General features: G+C 50.5%; 9 protein-coding genes across 9 annotated transcripts; 4 read left to right on the forward strand and 5 right to left on the reverse strand.

Annotated features, from left to right (window-relative positions):
* Nucleotides 1-12: 12 nt before the first annotated feature.
* Nucleotides 13-1,644, forward strand: P152DRAFT_476872 (uncharacterized protein; the record flags this gene model as incomplete). Its single annotated transcript, XM_033681544.1, has 2 exons — nucleotides 13-408; nucleotides 469-1,644. The coding sequence occupies 2 exons, from the start codon at nucleotides 13-15 to the stop codon at nucleotides 1,642-1,644; spliced, it is 1,572 nt and encodes a 523-aa protein (XP_033530565.1).
* Nucleotides 1,608-2,706, reverse strand: P152DRAFT_461988 (HAD-like protein). The gene is made up of 2 exons (XM_033680246.1): nucleotides 2,385-2,706; nucleotides 1,608-2,301 (listed from the first exon to the last, which is right to left on the reverse strand). The coding sequence occupies exons 1-2, from the start codon at nucleotides 2,554-2,556 to the stop codon at nucleotides 1,712-1,714; spliced, it is 762 nt and encodes a 253-aa protein (XP_033530566.1). The 5' UTR covers nucleotides 2,557-2,706; the 3' UTR covers nucleotides 1,608-1,711.
* Nucleotides 2,707-2,852: 146 nt separating this feature from the next.
* P152DRAFT_495336 (uncharacterized protein) lies at nucleotides 2,853-3,801 on the forward strand (the record flags this gene model as incomplete). The annotated part of the gene is given in 2 exon segments (XM_033682236.1): nucleotides 2,853-3,091; nucleotides 3,105-3,801. 2 exon segments carry the CDS (start codon nucleotides 2,853-2,855, stop codon nucleotides 3,511-3,513), a joined length of 648 nt encoding a protein of 215 aa, XP_033530567.1. The 3' UTR covers nucleotides 3,514-3,801.
* Nucleotides 3,802-3,969: 168 nt separating this feature from the next.
* On the reverse strand, nucleotides 3,970-5,706 carry P152DRAFT_452429 (uncharacterized protein; the record flags this gene model as incomplete). The annotated part of the gene is made up of 1 exon (XM_033678293.1): nucleotides 3,970-5,706. The coding sequence occupies one exon, from the start codon at nucleotides 5,704-5,706 to the stop codon at nucleotides 3,970-3,972; it is 1,737 nt and encodes a 578-aa protein (XP_033530568.1).
* A 341-nt stretch (nucleotides 5,707-6,047) lies between these two features.
* Nucleotides 6,048-7,145, forward strand: P152DRAFT_476875 (uncharacterized protein; the record flags this gene model as incomplete). Its single annotated transcript, XM_033681545.1, has 7 exons — nucleotides 6,048-6,059; nucleotides 6,123-6,221; nucleotides 6,271-6,367; nucleotides 6,416-6,502; nucleotides 6,554-6,617; nucleotides 6,672-6,960; nucleotides 7,026-7,145. 7 exons carry the CDS (start codon nucleotides 6,048-6,050, stop codon nucleotides 7,143-7,145), a joined length of 768 nt encoding a protein of 255 aa, XP_033530569.1.
* Nucleotides 7,146-7,198: 53 nt separating this feature from the next.
* P152DRAFT_461990 (uncharacterized protein) lies at nucleotides 7,199-7,828 on the forward strand. The gene has a single exon (XM_033680247.1). It carries the CDS (start codon nucleotides 7,461-7,463, stop codon nucleotides 7,737-7,739), a length of 279 nt encoding a protein of 92 aa, XP_033530570.1. The 5' UTR covers nucleotides 7,199-7,460; the 3' UTR covers nucleotides 7,740-7,828.
* Nucleotides 7,829-7,956: 128 nt separating this feature from the next.
* Nucleotides 7,957-9,530, reverse strand: P152DRAFT_176787 (uncharacterized protein). Its single transcript, XM_033674145.1, has 4 exons — nucleotides 9,214-9,530; nucleotides 9,155-9,186; nucleotides 8,621-8,684; nucleotides 7,957-8,563 (listed from the first exon to the last, which is right to left on the reverse strand). Exons 1-4 carry the CDS (start codon nucleotides 9,371-9,373, stop codon nucleotides 8,175-8,177), a joined length of 645 nt encoding a protein of 214 aa, XP_033530571.1. The 5' UTR covers nucleotides 9,374-9,530; the 3' UTR covers nucleotides 7,957-8,174.
* A 4,884-nt stretch (nucleotides 9,531-14,414) lies between these two features.
* P152DRAFT_509568 (MFS general substrate transporter) lies at nucleotides 14,415-16,565 on the reverse strand. Its single transcript, XM_033682622.1, has 6 exons — nucleotides 16,032-16,565; nucleotides 15,686-15,968; nucleotides 15,592-15,627; nucleotides 15,415-15,544; nucleotides 14,769-15,355; nucleotides 14,415-14,707 (listed from the first exon to the last, which is right to left on the reverse strand). Exons 1-6 carry the CDS (start codon nucleotides 16,293-16,295, stop codon nucleotides 14,475-14,477), a joined length of 1,533 nt encoding a protein of 510 aa, XP_033530572.1. The 5' UTR covers nucleotides 16,296-16,565; the 3' UTR covers nucleotides 14,415-14,474.
* A 2,244-nt stretch (nucleotides 16,566-18,809) lies between these two features.
* P152DRAFT_476880 (uncharacterized protein) lies at nucleotides 18,810-20,030 on the reverse strand (the record flags this gene model as incomplete). Its single annotated transcript, XM_033681546.1, has 4 exons — nucleotides 18,810-19,654; nucleotides 19,717-19,743; nucleotides 19,795-19,951; nucleotides 20,004-20,030. 4 exons carry the CDS (start codon nucleotides 20,028-20,030, stop codon nucleotides 18,810-18,812), a joined length of 1,056 nt encoding a protein of 351 aa, XP_033530573.1.
* Nucleotides 20,031-20,039: the final 9 nt, after the last annotated feature.

Consider the following 20,039-nt stretch of genomic DNA (forward strand, 5'->3'; position numbering starts at 1 on the left):
AGGGATCACACCATGGACCAAACAGAGGCCGAATTAGAACGTTTCCGCCAGCAGTGGAAAAAAGAAGTGTCGGCGAGGAAGGACCACCGCCAATCCACCGATGCCGGCACCAGCGGACAAGCTCCTCGAAGTCAAGATGCCGGTTCCACAAGCAAATCCGGGTTGCCTCCTCCACATGTGCCTGCAGGAGCGGCAAGGAATCCTTACGAAGGGTGGGACGAGGTGCAGCCACATTCATATCATGATATAGAGCAAGTCTCGAGGCAACGCGCCTTGGAGTCATCGTCACATCCGGAAGGGTTGGGGAATCCGCCAAAATCCGCTCTGGAGCATTATGAAGAAGCTGTGACGAGAGAGACGCAGGGTAATCTGGGTGACAGTGTTAATTTATACCGCAAGGCATTTCGGGTAAGCCATATTACAGTCACCTCATATTGTAGCATCCGTCGACTCATGATAGCACTGTAGCTGGATTCCTCTGTCCATGAAATCTACAAGAAGAAACATTTCCCTCCAGCAGCCAAACAAAATGCCGCCGAACGTCAACCGACGAAGGGTTCCTCATCTCAGGAAGCCGAACGGCAGGATCCCTTGCAAGCCCTTCCACGACCCATCGCAGATCTCATTCAAGAATATTCTCATGCCGAGATATCCCCTGAAGCGCCCCCTACGGAGCTATCCCCTCCTCCACCATGTCCAATGGCATTCCTTCCAGAAGAGCTTCTCGTCGAGATCCTCGGACATCTGGCTATCTCGGACGTAGCCTCCTTCGCTCGTGCGGCGCAGGTGTGCAAAAGGCTAGCGTACTTGGTCACGACGGAGGAAACCATATGGAAGCGAGTATGCGAAGGGGATAAGTTCGGGTTTGCCGCGATGCATTACCGCTATGTCTGCACCATTCGAGGCAACCCCATTGTGGAATCGGTCTTGGACCCAACGTCGGTGGAAGGTCTAACGACGGCTCATGCGGGCCTTTCTATCACGGACCCATCGACGACAAAGATCCCGATCTCGCTGTCACCATCATATCCAACCTATCGCCACATGTTTCGAACGCGGCCACGTATACGGTTTAACGGCTGTTACATCAGCACTGTCAACTACTCTCGACCTGGTGGGAATATAACATCACAGGTGACCTGGAACTCTCCTGTCCTGATCGTTACCTACTACCGGTACCTCCGCTTCTATCGCGATGGAACGGTCATCAGCCTTTTAACGACGTCGGAACCCACCGAGGTGATTCCGGTGCTGCATGAAGGTTACCTGCAGTCAAAAAACGAAAGAAACCGCAGATTACGGGAACAGTTGTCTGCAGCTACAGAAGGGGTTGGTCCCGATCAGGAATCCCATCCGAGCTCGAAGGTAATGAAGCATGCCTTGCGGGGACGGTGGAGGTTGTCGGATCCCATCACAGAGGGTGAAGGCGATGTCCACATCGAGACCGAGGGCGCGGTCGCCAAGTATACCTTCAAAATGCAATTCGCCCTCAGCAGTGCAGGCCGCGGAGTGCGAAACAACAAGCTGACCTGGAAGGGGTTTTGGAGCTATAATACGTTGACGGACGATTGGGGAGAATTCGGGTTGAAGAATGATAAGAGTTATTGGTGGAGCAGAGTTAAGAGCTGGGATGTTGGGTCATGATACTAGCACTATTGGTCCAATTCCGGTCATCCAAGTCCTCGAGGGGGGGTTCTTGGACGGAGCTGCTCTAACTGGACTTTCGCTTTACCATGGCCTCGACTCCCTTATCAGCGTCAAATATCTCCTCCAGCGACCTCAGGATTACCGTGGGCTTCCCCTTCTCCCCAGCCACGAGTGCATCAGTCCAGCCTTTTCCTAGCCTATCAACCCACGCTGCCTGCATTCCCGCAGAGCGAGCACCGACGATGTCGAACGGATTCGAGCTAACCAGCCAGATCCGTGCCATGTCTTCCGCCTTTCCCGGATCGAATCCGACTCGTTTCGCTACGAGGTCATATGTTGCTTTGGCAGGCTTGAATGTCTTGATTTCGTCGACGGAGACGATCTGTTCGAAGACATTCCCAAGACCAGCCAGTCCGGAAGAGCTGGACAGTGACGACGCCACCATATTGGGTGTGCCGTTGCTGAACAGCACTGCTTGAATGTTTGGATGGCCCTGGATGGTCCGAAGTGCTGGCTCAACATCCGGATATGCCGCTAGGGAGTCGTACACGGCCAACACTGACTTGATGGCCGAGTCGTCGAGGTGGACGTCTTGGTCTGCCAGTGTTTGCAGAAACGCTCGGTGGAGAAGAACTGAAAAATCCTCATACAGACCTGTGAGGCGGGTCAATATTCTTATTTTGATGTTCGGAAAGGCAACCGTAGCCATGCAAGAGAGTAGACAATAGAGCCCTTACCCATACAAGTCAATCTCCACGAATAGCTCAAGTGATATTGGCGCCATACTGTAGCCAACTGTTTGGCCTTCTCCTCCCCCACAAATCCAGATAGTTTCTCGGCTACGCTATCCGTGGAAAGAATCGTCCCGAAGAGATCGAACGCCAGGACGATCCGGGACGTGGACGCCATTGCGGGTTGTCTATCTCCTTAAAGCTGTTCTGGCGTGTATTTAAGATTCGAAAGGAGTATATACTAGATAAACCGCTAGATTCTTAGGGAATAGCAAGAAAATATATGAATACGCCTTTTTCATGCAGATACCTTTGTATATGTCTCAGCAACGGTCCTAGCATTGTCAGATTACATGAGCAACCCCCCACCCCACCTTTGTCCGATCGATACTGTTCGGTGCCGGTGGAAACCTTACTACGTAGTACATCATTGATGGCTACCATTTACATGATCATTTTACGGTGGCTACTCCAATGTCGAGAAGCACGGATGAACCAAACTATAATATATTCCGAGACATAGTGTCTGAATTCATAATCGCCCAGTTTACGATGCGACAAGTTAAGAAGAAGGCGACGAAGCGCGCCTCAAGAAAGAGCAATGGATCTGTGTCTATCGAGGCACCAAGAGAAGATAAATCTACGGAGGATGTTGGAGGCCCGGAAGGGCTAACGGAATTTATTGATGTAAGGACGCAACCACTCCGAAAAGCGTGGCTTAAAAAGGAGGCAGTACATCGCCACAGAGATATTCCAGTCACTCCCAAGTGCGCTCCGATCCATCTCATACGCAACCTATCGAGACTCCGATGCGGTTCAAGAAACGTATCCTTCCTCGCCTCCTCTTCCCTTCCCCACGATCGATGCTCTCAAATCATGCATCCCGCCAGATGTAGCAGAGACCTTATCTCTCTACGTCTCCGTAACATCGGAGCTGGGTGATGTAACAGTCCCCATCGTGCACGACATGATACCAAACTATATCTCGCAAGCCACCTCCGCTCCACCTTCTCATAACACCGCTCCTCCTCCTCCTAGGTCGCCATGCGAGATCTGCGAGCGCACACAGCTCCCTCTAACCTACCACCACCTAATCCCGCGAGGTGCGCACGCGAAAGTCGTAAAGTGCGGCTAGCATCGAGAAGAGGAGCTGAATACCGTGGCGTGGCTCTGCAGAGCGTGTCATAGTTTCGTCCATCGGATTGCGTCGAACGAGGAGCTGGCGAAGGACTGGTATAGCGTGGGGTTGCTGCATCAGCGGGAAGATGTCCAGAGATGGGCAGCGTGGATAGGGACTGTTAGGTGGAAGAAGCGTTAGGGGACTCTCGACGCCTTCTTCACAAATTCAGCCAGCAAGTCTGGCGCACTAATAGGACGCATTAGTTAGCATAAAGGATGCGTGTAGGACACATACTCCTCAAAGCATTAAGGTCGTCTAGGGTTTGGGGTCCCCAACATGATAAATTATATAATTACAATTACAAGCAGTTTTAATGTCCTCGATGACGGCGCTGCTGTGCTCTGATACGACTTATTTCCCCGCGCTTGTCGGCCCAGCAACATGTGCATCGAGGTAATAATACACCAAATCTTATCCAGAACCGCTCTGGTTCGTTCCCGGCAAGCCAACCCAATCCCTCTCGCCCCACAATTTGATGATATCAAGCGCAGCCTTCATGTCATCTTCCTCCATCCTCTCGTCCAAAATATCTCTCAACCGCTTGCGCTTCTTCTCCAGCTGGGGGGGTCCCCTTTCCCCTTCTGGGCGCGACTTCGGCTCCTGCTTCTTCTTTTGTTCCCGTAGGCCACCAATGTGATCGGCCCCAGGCCGAACTTCAGGCGTTGACATTGGCGTCGCGATCGCGGCCACGGGCTGGCGCACGCTGACTTCTTCCGGTTCAGAATCGGACTCGGAATCCGAATCGTCGGATGAAACGTAAGAACTGGTGGATGAGACCGACTCTGAGTCCGTGCCTTCGGAACTGGTGTAGCTGATCAGACCCGGTTTCCTGGAGATCTCGTCAGGTACTGGAGCAACTCCTTTACGTCCTGCCGCAGGATTTCCAAGAGCCTGTTGTCTATGGGCCATCCTCGCCTGTCTCACCCTCGCGTACTCCTCATCTCTTTCTTTCCTTTCTTGCTCGGCCTTCTCTCGTTTCTCCTTCGTAGGAAACTTCTTCTTTCTCTCTTCCAACCACTGGGACAGGTCTCCTCGTTTCCCGATCATCTGCTTCAACTCGAGAAAACGGTAGTTACCCATGGATTGCGCTCGAGTCACCTGCTCCGTCTCATCAAGGTCTTCTTCGCTCAGTACCGGACTCGGGGAGCGCTCTGGGCCCGACGGAGTGAGTCCCAGTTGATTCGTCTTCCATTTTCGTTTCCGCTTCTGTCCTTGCGAGGCGGTTGATGAGGTTGGCTGAGTCGGTGACGCCAAGGAGTTGAGATCGAAGCCAAATGAAGGGATAGTAGGAGGTGCGGACACTCTTGGCTGAGCGGTCGGTTTAGGCCTATGCTGATGGATAGTAGAAGGCGGTCGCGATTGGGGAGATGGACTGAGATTAGTAAAATGTGACCTCACATCCTGTATTCTTGGATGTGGTGCAGGTTGATATGCTCCGGACGGGTTCGTCCTCTGGGGGTTCTGATAGTCGTTCCCGGAAGCTTGCTGATGTGCAAACGTAGACGTATTCAGCTCTTGTGGAGTGTCAGGAGGATTTAAACTGCCTGGATCCACAGGCGAGAGAGCGACCATAGCCTGTGCCTGGATTGCATTCGTCATGTTTTGAGCCATCTGCATAATTTGCTGAGGGCTGCAGCCTTGAAACATGTTTCCGTTTGCTTGCGCTGCCATCATAGTCGAAAGCGCTTGCTGCATATCAACTCCTGAGTTGCCTTGATTCGAAGGGGCAGCAGGGCTGGGAGTTGGAGGGATTGGTCCGGTTTGAGAAGCGTTCTGGTATTGTCCATAACTTTGTCTCTCGCTATCGCCATTCCTAGCACCATTTTGGTTCAATGACCTTCCACGAGAAGGACGCGGATCGGCCGTATATCCTCCACGGCTCATTCCACCTCTTGGATAAACCCTGGGAGGAACGTTTCTTGGCCCACTAGATGCGTTATGGAAGCCTCTTCCCCTTCCTCTTCCACTTCCTCGTCCTCGTCCTCTTCCTCGAGCATTCGAGAATCCACCTTGTTGGCCATCATTGCCAGGGTTTCCTTGTGAAGGATACGGAGAATCATTGGTTGTATCATAATCCGTCGCAGCCTTTGGGGGCGGTGGAGGCGGAGGAGGGAAAGCGAATCCTCGTCCGGAACCTTGCGAGGACATTATGATCGTGATGAAATTTGCTGCATCCTAAGACCCTGGCCGGATACTATTGGATTTGCAAGATGTTTGAATTAGGAGTTATGATGAGAAATTTGTTGTATGAACAAGATGCAGAGCAATGGAAATGTGAAACCCGATCATCTGATTGGTCAAACGCCCTTGCAGAGATCCTTTACAGGCAAAGTTCAGTTGACGAGCGATGAGCTTCTTCCAGCGCACATTCGCCACGGGCATATGGCAATCTTAACTCTTGACGCACAATCTCGAGGTGTTGGACGAATACATCAGGGAGTAGATAAGTCTCGTTCTTGCGGTGGTTGACCCGACGAATTCCATATGTGATGTTTATCCTCGTAAGCCTCCCGATCCTCTACGAAAAAGCTTTAGGATCGACGAATAGCTAATCATCCCGATAGACGACCTTCGACGACCTTATTCAAATTCCTCCTCAGGAGTTTGACATCCCAAGCCATCAAGTTATCGAGGACAAAATCAATGGGAGATACGCGGATCGGGTAGAATCCATCATCACATTAATTTGAAGTCCACGCTAACCGGCCATAGGTGATTCAGAAGGTAGGACTCTGTATCTGCCTTTATGATGTCCTGGAAGTTTCAGATGGTCTCATCGGCCATGGCACTGGAATGGTCAACGTCAACGGTATGATCAAGAGCAAGGAATTACGGGACAGAGCCTAATAGATCACAGTGACGTTCCGAATGGTTGTATTTAGACCTTTCCAAGGGGAAATTCTGGAGGGCACGCTGTGGAACTCGGACGCGGAGGGCATCAAACGTAAGAGCACCGATTTACGACTGCTGCAACGCCGATACTAATTGCCACCAGTACACACCAACTTCTTCAGCGACATCTACGTCCCCAAGGATGCATTGTTCGACAACACGAACTAGTGAGTGACCTCCGTGAATGATTGTAGCTCCCTCACCCCCTAACCCGGCACCAGCAATTCCAAGGAACGTGTTCACGTCTGGGACACCAACCCTGACGCCGCCAACCAACACCCCGGGGCCGCCGATGACGACTCCCGCTACCTCTGGTTCGATCTCGGCGAGACGGTCCGTTTCCGGATCGAAGGCGAGGTCTGGATGGAAGAGGAGTCCACGACGCCCAAACCGCCGATTATCGACGCACCGCCGCCGGGAAAGCAGCCGGATCCTCATCGAGTGAAGGCGGAGGCCGGGGATGTGGGACAGGAGAAAGGCAAGAGCAAGGTTCCCCCGTATCGTATTATGGTAAGTATAGCTACTACGGGCGTAGGGAAAGAAATGAGTGTTAGGAGCTAATATACGTTACGTAGGCTTCAATGTCGCGAGAGGGACTTGGCCCCACGATGTGGTGGACTGGAGGGGAGGATGAGGGGATGGATGAAGAATATCAAGAGGAAGGGGAAGCCACCGAAGGCGGTGCTGCGGTGTGAGTTTGGAAAAACAAAGTATTCCTTACAAATGTTTCCTATATTGTCGAGATACCCTAACTTTGAAAATTGATATTCTATTCCATGATCCATCCAATGAAATTATCCACCCACTACCAGCTCCCAGTAAGCTCTGCCAGGGTCGGAGTTGATCAGTTGAGGCCTCGATCGTCAGGTCCCATAATTGGTAACGTCATAACGAACCTCAATCGTTCCTTTCAGAGTCTCAGCTCCAACTCAGACACCACTCTACATCAACAATTTCTATCGCCGTTGAAACCCAGCCACATATTTCGATTGTGTGAACTCTCCGCGACCATGCCAGCTGAATCCCCCGAATCGCTGGTCCGCTCCTGGGGCTTCGGACACGTCTTCACCTGGAGCGATCGTCCCGACGCGCACTATCCGCCGCACTCGCACTCCATGCTGACGACGCATTTGATCCTCTATGGATCGTTGACCATCACGTACCCCGACGACGAGGCGCCGACGAAGGAGACGTTTGGAGAGGGGGCGCGGGTGGACGTGGCGGCGGGGCGGAAGCATGAGGTATGGACAGGGGGGGAGGGGTGTACATATGTGATCGGGGAGATGTGAAGGGGTCGCGGATGAAAAGATGGGGAGCTGGGTAAGGACAGAAATAGCTGTCTAGGGACGAGGAATCCTCCCCAGCCGGGAGATGCGATGAATGGTAGCAATTTATGCGCGCAGTTAACCGAGATCGTGGTTCGTTCAGACTTCTATGCTACCTTGAATTATTGCTGCTAAGTGGATAAAGAAGCTATAACACAAGTCGAACGTACACCACATTAGATCCATCCGCAGCCGCTCCCAACATGCATTGAACGCAAACGAGTCCTTCCCCTTCGGTATTCATGATCGATATACTCTCATGGATGATGCTAGGTCAAGGAAAGTATTAAGACAGACATGCTTAATCCAACGATGCTTATACGTCACGCGGGGCATCAACCAGATTTTGCTAATGCAATTAACCCCGACATACCTCCGACAACCCTAAATCCGACACGCTTAGTGGAAGAAGATCATGGCGGCAAGAACGCCGAAGAAGAGAGCCACCGGGCTGGCCTTGCTCAGGGCACCGGCGCCGGGAACGTTGGTAGCAGCGGGAGCCGATCCGCTAGGGGTGCGGGAACCACTGGGGGAGTTCGTTGGCGTGGGGCTGCGCGAGGTCTGTGTGCCATTGGAGCTGCTGCTGGGGGCTGACGAGGGGGCCGAGGTGGCCGAGGTGCTCTCGGAGGTGGCGCTGGATTTGGAAGACGAACCGGTGCCTCCGGTGATGCCGAACTGGGCGGAGTAGTTGGGTGCGCCGCCGCCTTGGGAGATCTCAAGGGCGTAGTCAGAACCTGGGGCGAGATCGGACGCGGGAGTCCAGGTGAAAGAACCGCCGGTCGAGGAGGCTATGGGAAGGGTATATTAGAAGCTGTTGTTGTGAAAGAAAGGGAATGAGAACATACTGGTCAAGGTGGAAATGGTGTCGAGGGCACCAGGGTTGCCCTTTCGGAGGACGATGGTGACCGGCTAAGAAGGATGAAGTTAGCTAGGTGCTAGAATAGGATAAAATGCGAAGTCCATGTATTGTTGCAGCTTGCAGGATTGCGCCGTTGTATGCACAAGTCTCAGATTCTCGTGGCATCGCTCCACGGGCCCGCAGTGTGACATAGGCACCCTGCATCTTATACATCTGCCAAATTCTAGACCGGTGGCTCCAACCGCGACCACTGCATTTTCATAGTAATGTGGGCGGGTGGTTGGTTGGTTGGCCCGAGGCGATCTGCGCGTCGTGCAGGGCCGGCATGTTGTTAATCAACACACAACAGCAACACCGACAGAAACATCTCGATTGTGCCCCAGTCTCGCATCATCGGTGTCCACTGTACGCTGTGCAAGCAACCCGTACGACTAGCCGGCAACCTCGACGTTTTTGCGCAATTCTAAATCGCGAGCTGATGCCTTGGATTTTGGAAATAGTGAACGCGAAAAAAACTTACCGCGGAACTCGGGGCGGTATAGGTGATGGTGACTGGCTCACCAACACGTGCGCCGGTGCCTGGGAAGTCGTTGATAGCCAGAGTACCCGTGGAAGGACCAGAAGGCGAGCCAGTGGGAGAGGTTCCTGCGGCAGAAGTAGCAGCACCGCCTGCGCTGGTCTGCGCAAACACCGACGAGGTGAGGGCGAGGCCCGAAAGGATCGTAGCGAAGAAGCGCATGTTGATGATGTGTCGCGGGTCGAACAATGGGAGGACGGGTCGGTCAATTACAAGATGATATAGGTTTAATAACGATGGACTGCAAGCAGATGCTTGGGATAGGAGTACCCGTTGGAACGATTGAGGGACTGGAATTGAAGATTATTGAGGATAGAGAAAGGAAGACGAGAGAAGGAGAAGTCGGAAGGAAGAAATAGGGGACGAGATGAACGACGCCTCAGCAGTCAGCACTTTCAGAAGTTAGCACATCATTCAGCAGACAGCAATAACGGAATTTCAGCACGCTAGTTAAGGGAGGGATTCAGCATTCGTCAATCAGCCAGGCTCCTCTAAACGCAGAGCCTGAGACGCTGAACAGAAGCCGAAGCCTGAGAGATGATAGCCACTACGCCTCCAATCCAGCCTCCCTAGCCAAGTGGCGAGTTTCATTTCGCTCTCTCACCGGTCAGGCCATTCTGTGATTCGTGCCGGCAAATTTGACGATATTGGTTACTTCTGCCCCTTGCACCGTACTAGCCCATCCCAGCGTGCCACTGGCTTTGAGGCTTTGATGCTACTCCGTACGGTGCTTTTCATCGTGTTCATGGTGCTCATTGTCACTCGTTCATACTTCATTCCATTGCCACAACGGTCCAGCCATGGCAGTACCAGACACCAGTACACATGGAAATGGGACTTGGGAGGGCTAAGGCTCTCATGGATTCGATTGTTATTCAAAGACGACGCGTACGGTACAAGAACAATACGCATGATTGTCCCCATCCCGTTAGAGCCGCTAAAGCCAAGTAGCACTGTAGCAGGGGCTTGGACGGGAGATGGAACTTTCCATCCATTCGACAGGAGCTCATAGTCCTCACTTTTTTACTTTCGGCGCTCGAGACGGCCTATCACGAGAACAGGTCGTTTTGTATTTCGTACATATAACATTGACAGTTGATAGGAAGTGCTTGTTTTACTGTTTCACCGTTCCACCGTTTCGCTGTTTTGGGGAGAAATTTTCAACGGCGGAACATCCTCGCGTTCGCGCCATTAGCGTGCCTGTGATGCTCCCAGCCTGCCACTCCGGCCGGCTTGGGGCTTGCCACTTGCTAGGCTCAATTCTACCGGCATCTCGACTTAATTTAGTGTCTTAGCCTCGATTCGACCTGTCCTGGTGATCTTTCATTGTTGCCTTCATGGAGTCATAACTCATCATCCTCATTGTCCTCATTCCTTCCGGTGCAACCCCTCAGGGGTTCTGTTGCAACTGCAATTTCACGGTGAAAGAATTGCATTTGATTGTTGAATCCTTCGTTCCTGCAGCCATCTGTTCAACCTAGGGATGTGTAAAGTGCGAAAAGTAAGGTCCTTACCGTAAACTAGCCCTAGATTTCTGGAAAGGTTATTTTTTACCTAACATGACGGTATGATACGCTAGCTTAATATGGTTAGTGTATTTTTGGTATCAGCAGAACGCTAGCCGTATATAGTTAGTGGAGACGATTCTACCAAGGCCCCAAATTCCAAACCACCCTCATTTCTATCTACGATATCTTCACAAAACGACATTTAATCTTAATATACAATACATTCCTATAATGCCCTGATCAAAGGCTACAAAGCAATGTTTATATCACATGAAAAAGTCTATGTTCTACTCACTTCAAACTGTCGCGTCTTCTTGTCAACTGTCGAGCCGAAAGATGATGCACGTTGCCTTGGGCAACGAGCAGGAATATTTGATGCATTTTCTGCCGCCGCCCATAGCCGTACGAAACCTCACTTATTATTATTATTATTTACATGAGCAGATCCCTCTCGATGAGCTGTATAATTTGATATGGATAAGACAATATCTAGACTAGGTTTTCGTTGGTTACGGGTATGCCATTGCGTTGAGCATGAAAGTGCTCAACTTCTTGAATAAGTTTGTGGCCACTTTATTCATCAACTACAGAACTCAAAATAATTTCACCAAACATCGATCAATTCGTACTTTTTTTACATCAAATTATTCGTCTTGATAAGCTCTACTACTCCATCTATTCAAATGCCCCCTAAAGATCGTCTTGTCTGGAAATATTTCGAGGAGCGCCCAAAGCTTGGCATACCGAAGCAAAAGTATTGTACACTCTGCAATAGATACAGCTGTCAATCGAACGCCACCAGAGAACGCACACATCTCGTTACTATTTGCAAGGAAAATATGGAGGCAAAGGAATCAGAGAACAGAGGAAAGGATGAGATACAGAGAAAGAGGCCTCTTTCTCCAAATGAAGATGCTTCGCCTATTGTCAAAATACCCAGGCAAACGACGCTGACAGCAAACGGTATTACCTACCGTACGCAGGGCGAGAGACTGCAGGAGAGAATCGAGGCTCTTCTAACGCGGTTCATCGTGATGTCTGGATCTCCGTTTTCACTTGTTGAAAACAGCGATTTCCAGAGTTTTATCAAGATACTCGATCCTGCCTTCAAACTCCCTAATCGCGAACGCCTCAGTGGTGAGCTCCTCGCCGACCTATATCACAAAACATCGCTTCAAGTCCAGCACATTATCGACCATCGACGCGACCATTTCGGCCTCAATTTCTGTCTGGACGAGTCGAATAACCAACAGAACGATCGCGTCTTGAACTTCTCCGTTGTCCATCCCGACTTTGGATCGCTTACACTCCATACAAGACCTGTCGATGCGCAAGCCTCCTTGACTGGGGAATTCTATTACGAATACTTCCGCTCGGTGGTAAAACCGGTGGTGAAAGGAGATTACAAGCGGATCAACAGTATCTCGACGGATACCTGCAAGACAATGAGGAAGTTCTGGAAACTCTGTCAAAATGATGAAGAGCTATCGCATATCATCTGTGTACCTTGTCAATCTCACAGTTTAAACCTCCTCATTGGCGATATCATCAAGATGGACCATTTCCGCGATCATTTCACCACTTTCAAGAATCTCGTCCGCGACCTCTCGTCCTCAAACAAAACCATCGGTGAGATTAAAAAGATACAGCAAGAGAACGGACGGAAATATATCGCTTTCGCTTCAGCGGTAGAGACGCGATGGGGAAGTCATATCGCGATGCTGAAATCGCTGCAGGCGAACAGAGATCCTATACAAGAATTCTTTTTCTCGCGATTACCTCTGCTTACCGGTGATGCGATTAAGAAGCTGAAACCGTACCGCGATGAGATTTTGGGCCCTGGTCTGTGGAATGAGCTTGATCGGACTCTCCACGTCCTTGATCCTATCACTAAGGCTCTGAAAAAGACGGAATCATCTCGATTAGACATTGGGCGTGTCGTAAAGCTCTGGAACGACCTTAGGAAAGAGGTTGAGTCTGCAGGAATCCGGTTTGGTATGGATGCCTTCGCAGCGAAGCTCCTCGCGGTGTTTGATAAGCGATATCAAGACCAGCTGGATGTCTCATTTCACCACCTCGCGTTTTATATCCATCCAGAGTTTAGGAAAGAGCCTCTCCAAGCTGATTCGCTCGATCACATCAAAAGCACGATCCAGGATCTATTTTTTCCAGAGGAGGAAGATGTCCAGGCCTGTCTTGATGAGATTATGCTATTCAAGTCTTCAACGGGCATCTTTGCATCAAATAAGGACCTAGCGAAGCGAGTTGGTGATCCTGAGGGATACTGGAGGTTTGCGGAGACTCTCCTTCATCGCAGTCGTATCGCTTCTATCGCTGCCCGCATCTTTTCAGCTCCAACGAGCTCAGTTCCATCTGAACGGGCGTTTTCTATTCAGAATCTCACGATGAGTGCGAAGCGCTCACGATTGGATCCAGAGAGATGTAATAAGATGATGTACATCTATATGAATCGGCGATCGATGGACGCGATGAAGCAGGAGCGAAAAGAACGCGGTGTTTCGCAGATTGAGATGGAGGATCTCCTCCTCCAAATTGAGGAGGAAATCGGGCTGCGATATCACGCATTTGACGATGTCTAAATAGCTTCATAACTTCCTACTTTAGCGTGTTTTGAGTCTGAGATCTCCATCACTTATGGTTGTCTGTGAACATCATCAGTCGTATTACAAATTTGTATGGTAATATGGGCCGGTAAAGTAAAAACCCTATAATACCGCCAAGACCCGTAATTACGGGCGATCTATCTTTCATGGCTGGTGAGATTTTCCCCCCCGTTTTGAGATTTTCCCCCCTTCAGAAGTACCAAAACCGCCGCTTTAGAAATTTACAAGGCAATATAGCCACACTTTCAACATTATTTTTAAATTCAAAACTTAGATAGAGTTCTTTAGGACTCCCTCTTGCTCCTAGACTCCGAAATTTAATCCTAATAAGTTGTGGTGTTACGTGATTTAGGATTAAAGCTATGGCAGTTTTTTCATACAACTCACCAACTTCAGCACAAAATTAAACCACAACGCAGAGGGTATATAGAGATCTAAAATAGTAGGCTCAGTTACCCAGGCTTTAGTATTTTCCTAAGCATTTAAAAATTATATTATTTCGAAGCTGGTGTTGAGCTGTTTGGCGTTGAAGTTGAAATGTGGCGATTTTGGTACTTCTGAGGGGGGAAAATCTCACCAGCCATCTTTCATACATCTTACATTACACACCCCTAGTTCAACCGGATTATTATAATGATCATTGTTCTCTGAAGTCAATTAAAGTCGAAGCGACAGGGAAGAGCCAGGTGTACTTGCGCAAGGTATATCGATATTACATTAATTCCTCTCGGACTCCCAGGCTCCTGCTAGGTGAACGCCGCAAGAGATGAAGAGGCGTATTCCCTCGTCCATCCGTATTCCTGACATTATTAGCCATTCAGTTGTGTAGGGCGCCGATACTTATCCCCAGTCCGCAATTGAGAACCGCTATTTGTTTCGTTCTGTACTCTTGGCCTGTCGAATCCATGGATATGACAGCCTCATTGACTGGACTGGCTTGTACCTTACAAGGTATTGTATGCTGGAATTCACTAAATCATATCCTGTAACAGACACTCGTTGAGGCAGGTGTGAGTATCCTTGAGACCACGACCTGTGAATGAACCTTTTGAAGTTGCTGACAAGTGACCACGAGACAACGATTTGTCGCATAAAAATAGTTGGACATTTGATTTCGCTCCCCATGCCTTTCTACAGTTGGTATCGGAATTGCGGATTCTTCCGGTCCGTGAGGTCATCGTCGTAAGCATGCTCAAATGCTTCAATACCCTTCGAGTCTCGGCGCTTGTTCTCCCACATGCACACAAGCCGATAGACAATCGACAATCCCGCTGCGACGATGGCAGTAACCAGCACAACGATGAAACCCGGGCCATAGCGTGGGGCGTCCTTTGGCTTAAACACTAGGGGTCCGACAACGTTTCCTGAAATGGCATTGTTAGCACATCTAGGATCATGGGAAGCTGCATCTTGAAGCCAACCTACCTAAGCAATATCCCATGAATATTCCGGAGCTGGTGATACTTCGCTTGGTATATCCAGCAGTGTTGGCAATCTGTTGTCCCATTTGGACGGCATAACCACCCCCAAACGACGCCAGGATGTAGACACCAACCAGGAGGCCACCCTTTTGGTCGCGCGGCAGGAGCCAAAGCAAGAAGCTGCCAACAATGGTGCCGATCTGGCACACAGCAATAAGGTAGCTTCGAGTGCCGGGGACCTTATAAGCAATGTACGGCACCACCCACTCGATCGTACCGGTAACGACCCCCGCCGGCATAGTAAGGAGCAACGAGTTGAGGGTGCTATAGCCAAAGCCGGAGATAATGATGGGAATGAAGGTGCTCACGGGTCCGTTCGCGATCATGATTAGGAAAGCCATGGCGAACATGATCCAGAATTTGATGTCGGTGAGCGCATCGACGACCTGGTCCATCTTATAATGCGTGTTGCGGACACCGGTATTGTTGGATCGGACGCGCGCAACGGCAATATACCGCTCGCGGTCGGTGAAACCCTTGGCACGAACTGGGTCTGGAGGCATGAAGAAGTAGATGCAGAAAGCCCAGAGACTACAATTTGCATGAGCGAGACGCCCCAGTGTTTGGGAGCGGGATAGGATGGAACTTACATCGTGATTGCACCAGCAACGAGGTACATGTACTGCCATGAGTTCAAACTACCCCCCTTGATATGGCCCAGTCCGTAGTTGATCAGGGGGGACACAATGGAGACGTAGCCGGTGCAGCAGTACCACCAGCCTTTGCCACGGTCAGCATGAGATATTTTTTACATCGATTGCACTTACCCATTCGCAATGCCTGTTCATCCTTCTTATACCATCCTATCCTTTCGGTTAGCGTTTTGCCGAGATGTTTATGAGATTTGGGCATTCCACGAACCGCCAACTACCAACATGAACATCGGAGAGATGCCCGACTCGAGAAAGCCGAGGAAGAAGCGCTGCACGTATAGGTGTCGCCACGTTGAGCAACCAGCTGTCGACATCAAACAAGCGCCCCAGAGAATTACAATGCCAGCTGCAACACGCTCGATTGGCCATCGTTGTGCCATTACGATGGCTGGATAGCTGCCGACGATGAAACCGAGATAGAAAATTGCGGCAGAAAAGGAGTACCGATCTCCAACATTGAGATCCAAATCATCTCGCAATCCAAAGAGTGCCTAAGGAATCCGTCAGCGACTATAGTTTTGGGATAGCATGGGCCTCAGGTGGGATGGTCTTACAGCTTGAGACAGCATAGCCTTATCGTAGTACTGAAGACCATAAGTCATACAAAGGATGCTCATCAGCTTCAGGTCGATCTTGCGCCTGAGGCTCTTTTCCTCCTGCTCTGTCCATGTCTCCTCGCCGCGGTAGGCCGCCAGGACTTTCATGGCCTCATCACCATGGATCGTGTCCACCGTCATCGTCTTGTGCAGGTCCTCCACGACCTGTGGAGCCTCCGCATCGTGCTTAACATCAGGGACGAATTCCTTCTCCTGTGACATGCTGGCGATTGAGAAAGCAGAACAAGTATCCCAAGTCTAATCAAGTGAAAGCCAATGGGACTGACTGGAAGCGATGGAAGGAAGGGACTCTCGCTAGACTGACTTCAAGGCGGGATGGAAAGGATCAATAGCTATGTTATGGATACGAGCCGGAAATGGCTTTACAGGTATAAAAGAGCCGCAAGCAAAAGGCAAATCCCAAAGTTAATCTTAACCCGAGGGTATGGAGGTCTAGAGCGTGCGGGGAGTTGTCCTGAATATCATCATGTCGGCAATAGTGAATTGCGTGCATTTGGAAGCAGTATCCGGCGGGATAGCGACTCATCGTGCAGAGTGAATGAGCAACAGTAGGGAGAACGTGCGTTAGCGACTTGGCGTATCCCCATTTCTCCGCCTCTGGAAGTGGATCCGCGATGTTAGGCATGAACGATTCATGCTCTAGGTTCGGGGTTAACGAATCGGAGCCTGAACGAATGCAAGGCGGACCTAAACGAGGAGATGCAACCCGAACCTAGGGGATAACTTACGGGTAAGATCTGCAAAATCTTTGCGACCTTGTGGCCGGTTGAAATCGCCTGTAAGTTAGTGCTGAGATCGGGGCCTTTCAATACTGGTATGATGGTATCATCTACAGATATATTCTGTGGGTCTCTCAATTCTCATGCCTCTCATGAAACAAGAGAACGAAGATGTGTCCTCGAAAGATGTCTGGTAACATTCCGATTCCTGAAGCATCCCCAGCTCTTCGCCGTATTTCCTGCTAACCGACGTCTGCCGATGTTCGCCTAAGCTTTGGCGTCCGTAAGCGACGATGCCTAGAGTGCTTGGAAACCTTGACTATTGGTAGGGTGCGTGAATGGTCATTCCCGTGTCCGAAGAAATGGAAATAAGACATTTTATGCAGGACGAAATGCGCCAATGCCTTGAACCAGGGTATAAAACGGATGGTCCGCCATAAGCCCCAAACAGGACACTGAATAGTGAAAAGTGGAAGACCAGGGACACGAGATCGAGGACATAAACGAGTCACGATCGGTCGTCAGTATGTCATTGAAGGCGGGTCTATTGGTCACTTGCCCGGTTGACTGATTCCCAACTTCGGCTGGTGTTCACAGCTCGCGAGAGCTCAGAGCTCCATATGTTTTATGGCACGCTAAATCTAGAGAGCAGATGAGGGGAATCATGTACGTAGTAGGTTCAGTATTCACTGATTCAGGTTGGAAAACCGCGCCAGTCGCCCTAGCATCTTGTGCCGCACCATAATAAGTGAGGGGGAAAGGGGTCATTTCATGTTCTGTGTGGAGTATTACTGAGAGATGTGGAAACTGGAAAGATTGGTCAACTCCCGGTGGCTGCCGGGTTCCATCAAAAATCCAGAAGGTTGGACAATTGGCGATTTCCAGCCTCCTCAATGGCTCAATCCCATCTCTGCGTCCCCGCCTGCCAATAAACATCTGATGAATCATGAATCGTGAATCCCAATTCTCGATGCTCCCGCTCCCCGCATCCGGAGATCATGATACAGCGAGCGGAGAGTGGGGATGGGGTAATTCCCGAGTGTTACCGAACTTGCGGATGAGACTAGGATGAAGAATGACGAGACTAAGTTCTCACGCATCATCATTGATGATCATCATTCTTGGAAGTTCTGTAATCTATATTAATAGTAATACTGCCTGAAGCTTCCATGAAAGTCCAACACGATTGACTAACATCCTTTAGGGCCTGGCGAATAGTTGGCTGAATAGAGAGTCGGAAGAACTATTCCCGAGCGTTTAATGGGCCACCTCGTGTTTCTGCCAAGGCCCATAGGTCATAAGAGCGACAGGGCATGCCAAACGAAGAAATTAGCATCCTGCCAGTCCCAGGCATACTGGTTTTTGATCCATCAAGTTGGCGGACAAGGGAGAGACCTCGTCAGTTGTCTAGGGTGGCGAAAATTGTCAATGATGTCGGGATAGAGAGGGGACACGCATGATGGAGAGAGAAACCTCATATTTTGGGTTCACATTCGTGGCCCAGATCAACCAACAGAAGAGCCCCAGAGGTCGTTATCTGGTCGTTAGGTATTCTATGCCTTCGATCCCAGCGGCCTCATTACATAGACAGGCTCCCACCATGCTGCCGCAACTGCTGCTGCATTTGCTTGTTATATTTGATTCTCCAGCACTCGGACACGTAAATTGGGGTAATACGCTTTTCTTTGATGCTTGCAAGCGATTTCCAGCTGACAATTGCGTGTTTCTGTCGCATTTCCTCGTGCCGTTGTCGAAATAGGTATCCTGGTAGGTGAAGCCCGACCATCCCCTCTTCGTAGTCCAAGCGATTCCAGTTGAGGGCTCCGGATCCGTTAAGTCATAAAATAATTTGGTTCAGAGGGAGCCATGTCTGCGAAGTATGAAACCCTCCAGCTTCGACCTATCCAAAGCACAGGTCTAGATGGTGGTTAAAGAAAGGATATCCAGGAACGCCACATATCCTCGTTCATCAATGGATCCCGCAAATGTATGAAGCCTAGATCTTCGAGGCCGCGATCATAACCTCTTGAGTGATTTGATCACCCTTTTTCCTGATAGGTCCCAATCTCCCGATTTTCATAAGTCGTTGTATCATATCCTCATCACCGAAATGGGAATTGTGCTCAAACTCGGGCTCCTCTCCATACGCTAATCGAGCCGCGTCGACACAGATGCGAGCTGTCATGCCAAAGACACGGAACCGGTCTGGCGGGGCATCCTTGATGCGGACAGGATATGTTGGATCGTTCTTGGGATCTGTTTGCCTTAGGGTGCTGGAGGTTGGCATGGTCCGCGTCGGCTTGGGTTGATCCTTCGTACTCGTCCCTAGATCTTTTGCCGCCTCCGTGGAGGCTTCTTCAAGCTGCCTCGCCCACGCGACAGATTGTCCTGCTCGGGGGACGAAGAAATTGTGCATCCTCCACTGGCTCTCGTGCCACCCGGTCCACTCCCCTCGATACCATTCCGCTGGAAATCCTGCGGCTTCAGCCCCAGGGGCGGATCCCGCAGGGGCAGCGACGTGCTCTTCAGTTGCCCGCAGGAAGTTATGGAACGATGCCGTGAACACCGCGGCGACTTCTTTCGGGTCCAGATGTGGGATCAGGGCCTCTTCGGCGGTGGGAATTCGCCGTGACGTATCCTTGGAAAGCCGCGATGCACTGAGGAAAGCGATGCATGGTCGGACCCCCAGTTCGGTTCGGGCCAGGTTCGTTGGCATTTGACATAGGTGTTCGATGGTGTAGGGCCAGGGGAGTTCGGTGTCGAGGAGAGGGAGCCCAATTTCTTCGTATGCTTCTCGACGCGCGATTTGAAACGCAGTTTCTGAGGTTGAATCGGCCTTACCTAATGCTTGTGTCAGCTACCTACACTGCAGTATATCTAGATAGGATTGCTGGATTACATACCTCCGGGAAATGCAGCCTCTCCCGCATCTGCAGTGTCACATTAGTATCTGTCCCGCTATACAATCGCAGTGGTCATACAAGAATTCAAGTGTTTGGACCGGATGGTCAGAACAACCCTAAGGTCTCCCCTCTTGTCGGCGAACAATAATATTAGGACGGCGGCTCTGCGGCTCAAGGGAAGGCTGTAATAAGGAGTTGGAGGTGGGATGTACGCTCTCATGCGCGCTATGGCTTGCTGCTGTTGTTAGCAACGGCAGGTATCAAATCCCATGCATTGGAACACTTACCGCCGAAGCTGATGATAGAGTAGCCATTGAAACCAA

Source organism: Eremomyces bilateralis, assembly GCF_010015585.1.
Source record: "Eremomyces bilateralis CBS 781.70 unplaced genomic scaffold P152scaffold_29, whole genome shotgun sequence".
NCBI classification, from domain to species: Eukaryota; Fungi; Ascomycota; class Dothideomycetes; order Eremomycetales; family Eremomycetaceae; genus Eremomyces; species Eremomyces bilateralis.

Bases quoted from the DNA above. Each gene is read 5' to 3' on its own strand.
- P152DRAFT_461988 (XM_033680246.1), bottom strand. From the start codon at position 2,556: ATGGCGTCCACGTCCCGGATCGTCCTGGCGTTCGATCTCTTCGGGACG. The intron at 2,302-2,384 runs GTAAGGGCTCTA...CCCGCCTCACAG, and splicing joins GTGGAGATTGACTTGTATGG to GTCTGTATGAGGATTTTTCA.
- P152DRAFT_461990 (XM_033680247.1), top strand. From the start codon at position 7,461: ATGCCAGCTGAATCCCCCGAATCGCTGGTCCGCTCCTGGGGCTTCGGA.
- P152DRAFT_176787 (XM_033674145.1), bottom strand. From the start codon at position 9,373: ATGCGCTTCTTCGCTACGATCCTTTCGGGCCTCGCCCTCACCTCGTCG. The intron at 8,685-9,154 runs GTAAGTTTTTTT...CATCCTTCTTAG, and splicing joins ATACCGCCCCGAGTTCCGCG to CCGGTCACCATCGTCCTCCG. The intron at 8,564-8,620 runs GTATGTTCTCAT...CCCTTCCCATAG, and splicing joins CACCATTTCCACCTTGACCA to CCTCCTCGACCGGCGGTTCT.
- P152DRAFT_509568 (XM_033682622.1), bottom strand. From the start codon at position 16,295: ATGTCACAGGAGAAGGAATTCGTCCCTGATGTTAAGCACGATGCGGAG. The intron at 15,628-15,685 runs GTTCGTGGAATG...CCGAAAGGATAG, and splicing joins GTTCATGTTGGTAGTTGGCG to GATGGTATAAGAAGGATGAA. The intron at 15,545-15,591 runs GTAAGTGCAATC...ACCGTGGCAAAG, and splicing joins TGAACAGGCATTGCGAATGG to GCTGGTGGTACTGCTGCACC.